The following is a 12,140-nucleotide window of genomic DNA, read 5'->3' as shown; positions in this document are numbered from 1 at the left end:
TTGTGTTCAAGATATAATACAATTTAAATAAGTTGTTCCTCCTGTAACGTGATAGGATGGCCATGAACCAATTGCATAACCCCACTTTTCCCTTCTTGTTCGTGGGGTAATAAGCTTGGAAAGCGCTCCAAAGGGATGGCTGGTTTGGAAAGCGATTGTAAATTTGTAGTGGAGCCTACCCGTTGTGTCGATCGCTCTGCGTAGTTTGAAAGTGATCTGTAATTGGCTTGATTTGTTTTATTTTGGGGTCCTTGTGTGATATTTGAAGGGGTTATTTATTTATTATGTACGCAATACTTTGCAGACTCTAATAGTGAGAGCATCCTGGGTAATCCTGAGTCGTACCAAAGGCTTTAGAAATGACACGTGCTGCTTCCTTGCTTTCATGCTCGGCATCTGGAGGATAGAGCATTGACAAACAACTTGAATGCAGGCTTGATGGGCTGAATGTCTGCCTCAACGTTGGAATTCTCGTTAAAATGTTTCTTTATTACCTCCGCCATCAAAGGTGGCACAAGGTGTGTGCGCGTGACACAAGGACCATTTCATTTTGGTGAAGATCTGGATACGAGAATTTTTTAATTTTCAAGTAATTCATCATTCATTAGGGGCAAAAAATGCGATTATACCATGTGTCAAAAATTTGAGGCATGGTGGAGGTATACGCTTTACCGAGTCTTCTACTTTTTTTTTTCTTCTTCTTCCTCTTATTACCTGGCCAACCAAGGTGATGTTGGCTGACTTCTAAGTGGATGCAAGATGTCCTCGGGTGAATATCAAGAATGCAAGTTGTACACCATGTCTTTTCATTTAATCTATTCGGGAAGTGACAGGTAAAAAAATGCCGAGTTTCACAGTGGTGGTGAAGATTACCACTTTTACAATGTCTCCTCATAGTTTTTCTTTGTTTATTTTTCTTTATGTTGACGGTAAAATACTATCCGTAATATCCTTGCATTTGCTTGGTGACTGACGTGTTCAAAGTATTTGTCCCCATTTGCAAGCATTATTGACCCGTGAAACTAAGGATGTTTCCCAATGGTTGATTGACGTGTGATGCAACTCGGAGCAAAACGTACCAATGAGAAACCGTGCCTCTTGTGTTCACCATATGTACGAGTACATGTGCACAGAACATCTTGGCCAAGGTGAACATTGTAATCTATGGATAATGAGTACTATGTCCCAGTCTTGCCTGGAGGTAATTGCAGTAGATTGACCGAAAAATGTGCATTGGAGAGTTGGGGCATGGCCAAGTCTGTTTGTTCATCTATAAATTGGAGTTTATTTTACTCATTAAAACGCATGTTGTACATACAATGTAATGTCCAAAACGTATTCGGGAGTTTCATGTTAAACGAGAAGGGCACATCTCCCGACCTCTGCCGCACAACGCCTGATCCAGCACAACCTATGTGGCCTAATAATTATTTGAAACATCACACTGCATAGTTTTTTTTAGCCTTATCTATGTGGTGAAGAATCTTTTTTTTCACAAAAATTTTTGGATTTGGATCTTTTCCAAAATTGAATAAATTCCCCCTTGTCAGACCCAACCTGCCCACCAAATTTCATCTGAATCTGTCCAACTTTGAGCTCCTTCACACACTGGTGTGTAAACGTAAATACCACCTTCTTTCAGTCGTGGAGGTAAAACAGAAAAAAATAATAATAAAAATTAAATTGATGAGTAAATTTATTTTTATTTTTTTCTCTCCCTGTTTTAACTTTACGTGGAGTGTCTTAGCATAAACTTATTTAAGGTTAGAATAACATTTTCTTCCCATTCGCCACCACTGCCCACTCTGTCGTTTCGCTTACTCCCACGAATTGTGTTTTCCGTCCTACCGCCTTTTCACTCTGTTTGTAACTGTAACCAAACTCCATGGAACATTCATGAAGGAGTTTCTGTGGTTTGATGTAAGGAAAGTGATGGTTACCACAGTGTGATGCATGTGGTGTGTCGTGCCGTCTCCCTGGCGCTTGGAGGAACCAGTTTGGATCGGACCAGTAACATGTGGCTATATTTTGTAAAGCGAGTTGGTTGGGGGGGGGGGGGATGGAGGGTGCACATCATCTCTAATATGGATTTGTGATTGAACTAATTTATTTTGTGAGTGGCACATTCGACATCTGCTGCACCCAGCGATCCACCTTTAGTATAATTAACATTTGACTTGCAATGAAAGGTATTGGGGTCGTCGAGTCCATCCATTTGCCCCTGGAAATTGTTGCACATTTCTCCGGAAAGTGGGGGTGGGGAGGATGAGCTTGGAAGTGACTTTTGGGGAAACCATTGGATTCTTCAAGGCATCGGTGTCCAACTTTGACAGATCTTTGGTTTTGACCAGTGACCTGTTTATCAACCTGTAAATCAAGTGGGTTCATGATCCCGTGGTGGGTGACCGTGGTCTCAACTCTTTAAAACGATCTATTTTCATGTGAGGGTACTTCAAATACCTGATGCAGGTTTCGATGGTGTTTTGTCGACCTTTGTGTTCATATCATTGGTTTAAAGTTTAGAATTTTTAAAAAAAGTTACGTATAATTTTAATTAATTTCATCTGATCTGAAACCTATTCCAAAACGCTGTATTTGTTTGATTGTTCCCTGTCTGGCTCTTCAGATATTTTGTGAAAGAAACTGTTTTAATTTGTCAGAATTGTGAAAATTTAATTAAACCACATAATCTTTAAGGAAGATTGACTTTGTTTATTGAGATGCAAGACTTTGATTTCAGCACAAAGCACAACTTTATTATTGTGAACAAAGCATGTTCTCAATCAGGTACATGGGGAGTGGGAAGGGGGAAACGACATGTTGCTCAGCCGAGGTGAACGAGGTGTTTATCCCAGGGTATATGTTGTTGACCACAATGAAGATGAGACTCAGTATTTGCTTCTCAGCATCATGCAGACGATGCTCAAGAGCTTTGCCCACCCACTCACTGCTTCGGGTGTCAAGCCACCATTCCTCTTCTCCACTTCTTTGAGGATTGTTTGGGCCAGATACTGTGGTACAAAGATCATTGAGTATTGTCAGGAAGTGAATGTTAGATTTCGTTTCTGCTGCAGCGAACATTACGCTTCTCAACAATACACTATGTTATGCATTGTCTCGTTTATGGTGCAAATACAAGTTTTCGCAATGAGTTGCATGCTGTGCAACGTGGTATCTCCAAAACTTACCTTGAAATACTTTGGTTCGGTAACACCATGTTTGTGTATATGATCGTCGCTCAATGGAACGAATTTGTTGGAGAGCCTTTCGCGATCTTTTACGTGCTCGACGGCGTAGTTGACAGCCAGCATGATTCGTTCCACATGCCAGCGGGCGTCTGCGGAGCCTGCCAGCGCCTCAACAGAGTCCAAATTCTTCATCTTGGGGAAGAACGGCTTTGCTCCCGGATAGGCGTTGAAGAACCTGGATGATGATCATGGCGGTAATCAACCAAATGATCATTACACATATTCAGCTTTACATTGAACCCCTATCCAACTTTCGTGCAGAATCTACAAGCCGAGGAAAAGCCCAAGTCTGAGGTCAACATGCAATTGCTATTTGTTGACAATTTTTAAATCTCGAGACAGGCAAATACTTACGTATCCAAGATCTGGACACCAGCGCCTTCAAAGTCATCCATCACAACCTTCCAGCTGGCAGAGATGGCAGCACGCTCTGCCTCTGTGGTTCGTTCAATTGTTCCTTTCTCCTGCACAGACATGATGATTGCTCCTTGTGTAGGTTCTCCAAAGGTAAGAGCAGAGTTTGGGGTTTAACTCCTCTGTCTTGAAGGCACAAGGGTTCTCACTTTTTTATAGCTTTCAGGCTCGTTTACGCAAGTCTCGAATTGTCTGTCAAATGCAGCAAAAATTTCCAGATGAAGATTGCCAGGACTGATGAAAAGGTTTGCAACAGTCGTCGATGTGGCAATCAAGGGCTGGATAGGCGAGGTCCTGTTTGCAGACCTCATGACTTCGAACGTCTTGGTGTTGCATCCTCGAGCAACACATTTCAATTTTTGTACGATTGTTTTGTCGTCGATTGGTATAATTGACTCGTGAGACCATGATTATTTCAGTGTGTCGCGCTCGTCAGAAGGCTCCAGTGGAACCTAAGCAAAAAAAACCACAGCACGCATGATTAGGGTGTTTTGAGGTGTATGTGACCAAGTGTTTCATGTCATGAGCATCTTAAACTCTCAATGATCCTGACTAGAAACACAAAAGGTCTTGTTTCTGGATAACCAATAGAGTTGAATCGTAATTAGTCGTTGGTTTGTCCGTGGACCCTTGGTGCTGTTCAAGTTTGTTTGTTTATTTTTTGGCCGATGACTTTGCCGTTTGTTATCTTATCGTCGCGCGGTTAATCTCTGCCTTGCTGTTGAAACTCGTTTGGCAATGTCTTGCTTAATGACTGGGCAGTTTGTATTGATATCTACTTTTTTTTGATGCAGCAATTTAAAAAATATTCCCATGTCATTGTCTATGCTCAAATAACCTGAACTTTACCTCAATGGATGGGTGCATATTTTGTGGCTTTTTTGTCCGATACATGGTAACGTTTCCTCTCCAGGTGCAGTGTCTGTGTGGGTTGGTCAGTGTTTTGTGATTGGGATTTCCAAGGAAGTTTTGGAGACTTCGTGGTTGCAGAAAGAAAAGTGGAAAATCGCACGACACGTGTGAACGTCCTTTTGGTTGTGATGGGAGTTTTTTTTTTTTTTTTTTTGCATCTCTTTGACCTGCTTTTGCTTTCATTGCAGGATTGGAAATGATGCTTTTTCAAAGGATTGTTTGATCGTCACGAAACTGTCCAAATGAGTTTTTGTTTGATTTGGTGTACAGCGAGTTGAAGTGCTGCTTCAGCAGAAATCCTTTTAAACTTGTGATCTGACACTTGCAAAATATGTGATCTGGCACTAAACTTTTCCTTTTCATGCTTATGAACTCATTAGTGTTTGACGGTGGACTGAACCTTGAACGGCACTTGGAGCACACCTGTCCCAAGCCGAACAGTTTGTTTTGTATCCCACTGATGGGCTGGATCTGCGTCCAGACCTGAAACAAAATATCTGCTTGTTCTTGTCACCCAAATCGTGTGTGTGTTTGTGTGATTAAAAAAAAACAAAGCACCACCTGGTTTTCCATTTCATATAAATATATTGCCAATTAATTTGTGCAAAAGAAATGTATTGGGATTGGTGTAAATTGTGACAACACAGCAAATCTGTGACGACGTGTGGAAAGGGTGAGCATGGCGAGCCGACGCACGCTACTATTTACATAAAAGTTTTTGGGCGCCGTGTCTCAATGGTGAAGAATCGCTTAAAAATTCTCGTATCCAGATGTTCACCGAAATAGATTCGTCCTTGTTGCACACCTGTCTAGTTTCGGCTGAATGTCCTTGACTTTTTGATGTATCCTGTTCAGACTGGTGGAAACATGACCACCATCCACCTTCTGTGGCAGACGTGATTGGATTCTCGCAAATTTGTAACGTCGGTTTCAGACAAGAATTGTTTTAATTTGGGTTTTGTTTCAGAAGACCATTTGGGTCATGTTGAATTTGTAGGTTCTACTGTTTGTTTGCCCCAGGCCCACTTGTGGCTTTTTATGCCATAGCTGGAGGAATTTATTTTTGGGTTTCGGTCTGTGGTAGATTTTCGTTATCATGATAACTTGATACCTGAAAGGATCCAAGTCAAACTTGGTCCAAGTATTTACAATGATGCAAAGATTAACTTCTTATGATTTGGAGTTGACAGCTGAAGGGATTTAAATTGAACTCTGCGAGTGTGTAATGTGGGCGGAGGCATATCAAGACGTCAGTGCCATTCTGGTTTATTACTTTCATGGTTTAAGAATGGGGACAAGTAAAATGAGGGTGTATTGATGTCATGTGGTAGGATCCAATCGGTGCTCACAGCCAATGGCGTCTTGTGACGTCTCAAATCCTTCATGCTTGTTTGGTCATCTCTCGATCTGTAATTTATTATTTCTTTTCCGTGCTGGTTGGGTCCTTGGTAATTGATTATGGTACCATTCGTTGAACTTGTGAAGAGTAGTTTGGGAGATGTAAAAATAAAACCCTCTATTCCTGGTTGATTTGTCGCTTGGGTAAGATGAACCAAATTGCTGGGAAATCTCCAATAAAAAGTTACGGTTTTGGAGAACTTACCCCAGGGAGAGGGCAAACGGGAACGTAGGTCACCAAAGGATCAGTTATTTCATGGGGGGGGGAGAGGGTGGGGGAGAGGGTGGTGGGGAGAGGGGGGTGGGGGAGGGAGGGGGGGTGGGTGGGGTGGGAGGGAAAAGGGTGGTGGGGGAGGGAGGTGGTGGTGGTGGTGGTGGTGGGGAGGAGAGGGAGAGGGTGGTGGTGGTGGTGGGAGAGGGTGGTGTGGGAGGGAGGGAGAGGGTGGGGTGGGAGACGAGAGGGATTTTTTTGTGGATTTTTCACCTTGAACCTCGTGGTGATCGTTGTCGAAATTCTTCGTGGTTGATTGTGGAATCTTATTTGACTTGCAGGGCTTTACGTAGAGCCGATTCAGTTTTAAATGTTTCCCTCGTACACTTCACACAATAAACAAACAGATAAAATATAATTTTCCCCCCACACTCCCCCGTTTTTTCCTTTCCAGGAAAATTTGAATAAATATATTACACATGATTACCATGTCCCGTTCCTGAAGGAGAAAAGATATTCATACTCAAGTTCAATCAACAATGGCAGCGAGTGCTCATATCAGAAACTGAGTGCGTTTCCATTTTGCAGCACCCAACGGGAAACAGTCGAAGCACTCCTTGAGCTGAGAAGGTAAATGTTGACAAGTACGAGCTTGAGCCTGACACTGGGTTGAAGGAGACAAAAAGGACTCGAGAGGTGAACAGAGATCCAGCCCCAACAGAGCCTGGGGCCTCGCAACAGCAGTTTGTGCAATCAGCTTTGATTTCACCAAGCGAGCTGTGCATGTTAGATGCATCGCGTGGCAGCACGAGCCCCCATCTGCACCATTGAACATGTTGCAGAGGACTCGCAGTGTAGATCTCCAGGCCTTCGTTGTACATTGAAGCAACCACAGCAAGTTCACGATGTATTTGCAGAGCGACAATCGAGAGTGTGGCTGAGAACATTCCTCCACGCAGGCACCACACAACACCGACGTTAAGACTTTGTGCAACCTTCTCAGGGGGTTTTTTATTTTATTTTTTTTCCACATTGCTCCATCTTAACTCCTCAGGAAGGGGCAGTTTCATGATCACGTGTTGAATGCCCAACCACCAAAATCTGGGTTCTCCCATCGTCCAATCTGTATGGAAGTTCTTTCCAAGCTTCATTTTGACGAAATCGTACATTGGATGGTTTTATTGTGCTCAACACTCCGAAACAAACAAAACCAAAGTTGACATCGGGTAAACATCATGGGCTCATGTATTTCCACAAGACTGACGAAGGTTCTTCCAAAGCATTCAACTTGCATTATCAGTATTTTATCTTTCTTTATTATTTCCCTAAATGACAACTAAAATATAGAAATCTCAGTTGTATGTGTCCTCAAAACATTCATCTCATTTGCTATTTCCTTGTAAAAGCAAACAGTCTTTATCAGGGTTTCAATTTGCAATCAATAATTATTTTCACAAAAAATATTCCATCATAGATATAAAAGTTAGCAACTTCTTTCGAGAACCGAATCCAAAGCAATTCGATTTTGCACAGTTACCATTTTAACATTCATATCTGCGAAACAATTTACAATTTCATTCACAAGTAGTTCCAGAGCAACTGCCATTATATTATCTTGATTCAATCCTTAGTAACTTTTCCCTATCCTCAATTAACAGATTAACAAAGTCCATAGGTAAAAAGGATTCTCAATTTGTAATCTTAAAACAAAAGTTCATTTCAATTTTAACCAAGAGAAACATGATGGTTCATTCTCAATGAGTTCCTTTTTTTTTTTTTTTTTCTTATGAGCCTAGTCTGAAAGTAACTAACACAGTTACCGCATAACCCTTATTTGCTTACTGTTCCACTCTGCTCAGCCATGACATTTTGTTGCCATGACATCACATCTTCAAAACAAGAACTTTGATAAGTTAAAGTTTCTCCAATTAAATTAAATTAAAACAGTTAAACAACACCAAAAGCTAACAGTTTCATTAACCTGTTCACCTGGTGAGCCATCCATTTTTTCCATGTTGAAATGGAACTAAAATATCTCAAAAATAATGTTTAACCAATCTCTGTCTCACTTCAGAATTCATAAACATTTCAATCTCTGTCATTACCCATCTATCCACTTCTCTCACCAAAACAGCAATATGCTGCCATTTCCCAACTCAGACCCACAGCTTAACTCAGCATGAGTCCATCCTCAGACTGTCTTGCTGAGATGGTTTTAATTATTTAATTTCTTTTATGAATGTCCATCTCTTCATGCTATATTTGTTGCAATATTATTATTTCTAACAAGACATTCATGTATCACATCGTCCAGCGAGCTCACAATCGCTTCCAATTCAGACCCCCATTGAATGAGCACACACACACACACACACACACACACACACACACACACACACACACACACACACGCACACACACACACACGCACGCACACACACACACACACACACACACGACCTTGGCGTTATAAACACCAAACCACGAACAGCCAAGCTGTTTTAACTCTGCCTGAAGTTTCTTTAGTTGTTAAAAAAATCGTCAAAATCCCAACAGAGCACGTTTCATTGCAATGAAATCTATTGGACTCGCACAAGTTTCATTTTTCACTCACTCAGCAACACATGTATCTCAATGCAAATCACCAGCCACATACCCAGCCTGCATCGTCTCTTGCATTCGTCTCCCTCTGCACCACCCTCTCCCTCTGTCAATCGTCTCCTACATTCTACAAATTTCACGGTCGACTTTCCCACATTTGGGGAAATCGCAAGGGTCAACCTCCCTCCTGAAGTTCAATGGGTAGGCCTCACCCTGAGAATACTGCCTCAATGATCACAGTATCTCTCCTATCAGGTAAGTATCAATGCAAACATATACCTCACGCGTCCTCTGCGCGGTCTGTGGCATGTTGCTTCGTCATGCTCATTTAATTACTCCCCTCCATCTTCTTCTCCAGCACTTTTCTAAAACAACAACAGTACTTATCGTTTACTTTCAAACGGACTCTCTCTACTACCTCTTCTTTCTATCAATAAAATTATCTGACAATGAACTTTTCTTTGTTCGAAATACATTACCTGCTGAGACAGCCCACCCTTGAGGAACTCTCTCCCTTACCTTCGCTCAAGCACTTGTCATTCCTCCAGGCATTGCCTCCGGCAGATTAAGCACCTCCGTTCATGAGCACCGCACCGTCGGTTCGAATCTGAGTCACGGCACCAACTGTTGTGGATTTTTCACCTTGAACCTCGTAGTGATCGTTGTAGAAATTCTTGCTGGTTGATTGTGGAATCTTATTGAACTTGCAGGGCTTAACGTCTCGCCGATTTGGTTTTAAATGTATCCCTCATACACTTCACACAATGAATAAACAGAACCCCCATTTGTTGCAATATTATTATTCTATTTTATTTATCTTACTTTTTAGTTAACCATTAAACCAACCCGATAAATTAACTTTCCACAGCTTAAGTACATTACATCAGAGTTTTATTCTAACTTGGTACTTGGTCAGTCCCAAGGAGTACAAGCCACTGAGATGCCATACATCCTCACATGCTTGCACTGAAACAATTTTACATTTCAAAGCATTTTATACTTTCATGGGAGAGTGGTGGGGGCTGCCAATTCAAACTGCATACGTTTCTTCTCGGTGAGAAGTACACGACGTACATTTCAAGACAAAGGTTTGCTGTTGTCAGCCCAGGTCACACCGCTCCAGAACAAGACATTTTATCAACATTTAGGGGAAAAGACTCTTTGCTAAAAGGACAGCCAATTCGACTTGTAGCATAAAATTTAAATTTCTAAAACTCCATTTGTTACAATTTGGAATACATTAATATAATTTTTCCCCCACAGTGGGGTAGGGTGGGGGAGAGGGAGAGGGTGGGGTGGGGGAGAGGGAGAGGGTGGGGTGGGGGAGAGGGAGAGGGTGGGGTGGGGGAGAGGGTAGGGTAGGAGGAGGGAGAGGATGGGGTATGAGGAGGGAGAGGGTGGGGTGGGGGAGAGGGAGAGGGTAGGGTAGGAGGAGGGAGAGGATGGGGTATGAGGAGGGAGAGGGTGGGGTATGAGGAGGGAGAGGGTGGGGTATGAGGAGGGAGAGGAGGGGGAGGATGGAGGAGGAGGAGGAGGGGAGGATGGAGGAGGAGGAGGAGGGGGAGGATGGAGGAGGAGGAGGATGGGGTAGGAAGATGGGGAGGGAGAGGGTGGGTAGGAGGAGGGGGAGGGAGAGGGTGGGTAGGAGGAGGGGAGGATGGAGGAGGAGGAGGAGGAGGGGAGGATGGAGGAGGAGGAGGAGGGGAGGATGGAGGAGGAGGAGGATGGGGGAGGATGGAGGAGGAGGAGGAGGGATGGGGTAGGAAGATGGGGAGGGAGAGGGTGGGTAGGAGGAGGGGGAGGGAGAGGGTGGGTAGGAGGAGGGGAGGGAGAGGGTGGGTAGGAGGAGGAGGGGGAGGGAGAGGGTGGGTAGGAGGAGGGGAGGGAGAGGGTGGGTAGGAGGAGGGGGAGGGAGAGGGTGGGTAGGAGGAGGGGGAGGGAGAGGGTGGGTAGGAGGAGGGAGAGGGTGGGGTGCGAGTCCAGAGGGAGGGAGGCAGTGGGGTGGGAGTCCAGAACTACTATTTGATGAATACATTGCTTGAGTGCTACTTAGCTAGTGTTCTACAAGCTGCTTGGATGTTCATTTGCAAGCCATGGCAATGTACGGCAAAATTACCTGCAAATGCATACTGTACTGTCCCTCTGCAAAGTCCTTTTGATCAACAAAATCAAAAATAAATCACTCGACCACTTGCCTGTGTTGCGCCGTATGGTGATAAGCCTGCCATTCCTTATGAAAGGATGGATGGAGGGAAGGGATGGATGGACAACACCGGTGTTTGTATTGTCATGGCGAGACAGTAGACGATGGTGTAAATAACTTATCACAGCTGTTGTTGTTTTTGAAAAAAAAAATTACAAATTGACATTCAAGACTGTTAGGTGATAATTTAAATAGAGTACAGATATAAACGTGTTCCATTGTCTTAGTTAAATCTGACAAAAGTTTAAAATGTAACCACCTTGGAGCGGTCATGCTGAGCACTGCCCGGAGATGCTTGGAGGCACACCCTCTTGTGGAGTACTTTGGAGGTTATTAGGGGAGAGTTTCCAAATCCCAAACTCATTGCAGATGTTACAGGGAATGTAATAGCAGATGAAGGAACAACAGGTTTAACTCATTCATTCCTTACACCTCTTGAGGGAAGGATGGATGTCAGGGCATTTCCGAGTGTTTGTGGCTTTATTCAGTTTCTGCACGTGTTTCTGATTGCTTCATCGTTTGCCAAGCCAGTGTGGTCATCATATTAAACACCAACTGGAGTTTCAAACAATGTGCGAGTTGGACAAATGACTTTTTTTTTTTTAGCAGTCAGAACTGCTCAGATCAATTCCACATTTTAAATTTTGAAAATCGTCTCAGTCTAAGCTGTTCTCAAGGTTAATGCATTTCAGCTGTTATGCTTGTAAACGTCCAGAGATCTCTTCCACTCTGCCTGGGAGATGGGGATCGGCTGGTCAGGTGTACCAGATACACTGTACCGATTGAGCCAAAAGCTCTCGACTCTGTAAATCATTGTTAAAATTTATGAAAGAAATGGGTCAAACAATATAGTCCTCTGTACTTGTCTGCTCCAGCCGAAATGTAAGGTGCTTGGCGTATGTAGAACCTTGCAGATCTGAAAATGTCACTAAAACCAAAAGAGGAAGAAGAATGTCCAAAGAGTTGTCTTCGAACATTATTTGATCCACTGGGCGTGTCCAGGTGGCATTTGTCTCTGGAATTGTCTGTACAGTATTTGTCTGTTGCAACGTTGAAGAGTGCCACTCGAGTTTTATTATATTTTAGGAATAAGTCAGGTCAGGTATGGGAGCATGTGCCGGAACAGCACGTCGCTGCGTCCACTTTCCACCGG

The 12,140-nt window shown here is 43.2% G+C and overlaps 1 protein-coding gene and 1 pseudogene across 1 annotated transcript; both read right to left on the bottom strand.

Annotated features, from left to right (window-relative positions):
* Nucleotides 1-2,697: 2,697 nt before the first annotated feature.
* Nucleotides 2,698-3,868, bottom strand: LOC147010098 (globin-like). The gene is made up of 3 exons (XM_085863398.1): nucleotides 3,603-3,868; nucleotides 3,189-3,423; nucleotides 2,698-3,011 (listed from the first exon to the last, which is right to left on the bottom strand). The coding sequence occupies exons 1-3, from the start codon at nucleotides 3,722-3,724 to the stop codon at nucleotides 2,889-2,891; spliced, it is 480 nt and encodes a 159-aa protein (XP_085719524.1). The 5' UTR covers nucleotides 3,725-3,868; the 3' UTR covers nucleotides 2,698-2,888.
* A 5,038-nt stretch (nucleotides 3,869-8,906) lies between these two features.
* LOC147010097 (U1 spliceosomal RNA) lies at nucleotides 8,907-9,047 on the bottom strand (annotated as a pseudogene).
* Between the last annotated feature and the right edge of the window lie 3,093 nt (nucleotides 9,048-12,140).

This window comes from Eptatretus burgeri, chromosome 17 (assembly GCF_056783735.1).
Source record: "Eptatretus burgeri isolate ZD-2024b chromosome 17, Ebu_testis_v1, whole genome shotgun sequence".
NCBI classification, from domain to species: Eukaryota; Metazoa; Chordata; class Myxini; order Myxiniformes; family Myxinidae; genus Eptatretus; species Eptatretus burgeri.
The sequence above is the reverse complement of the archived record's forward strand: the minus strand, read 5'-3'. Positions and strand labels throughout refer to the sequence as shown.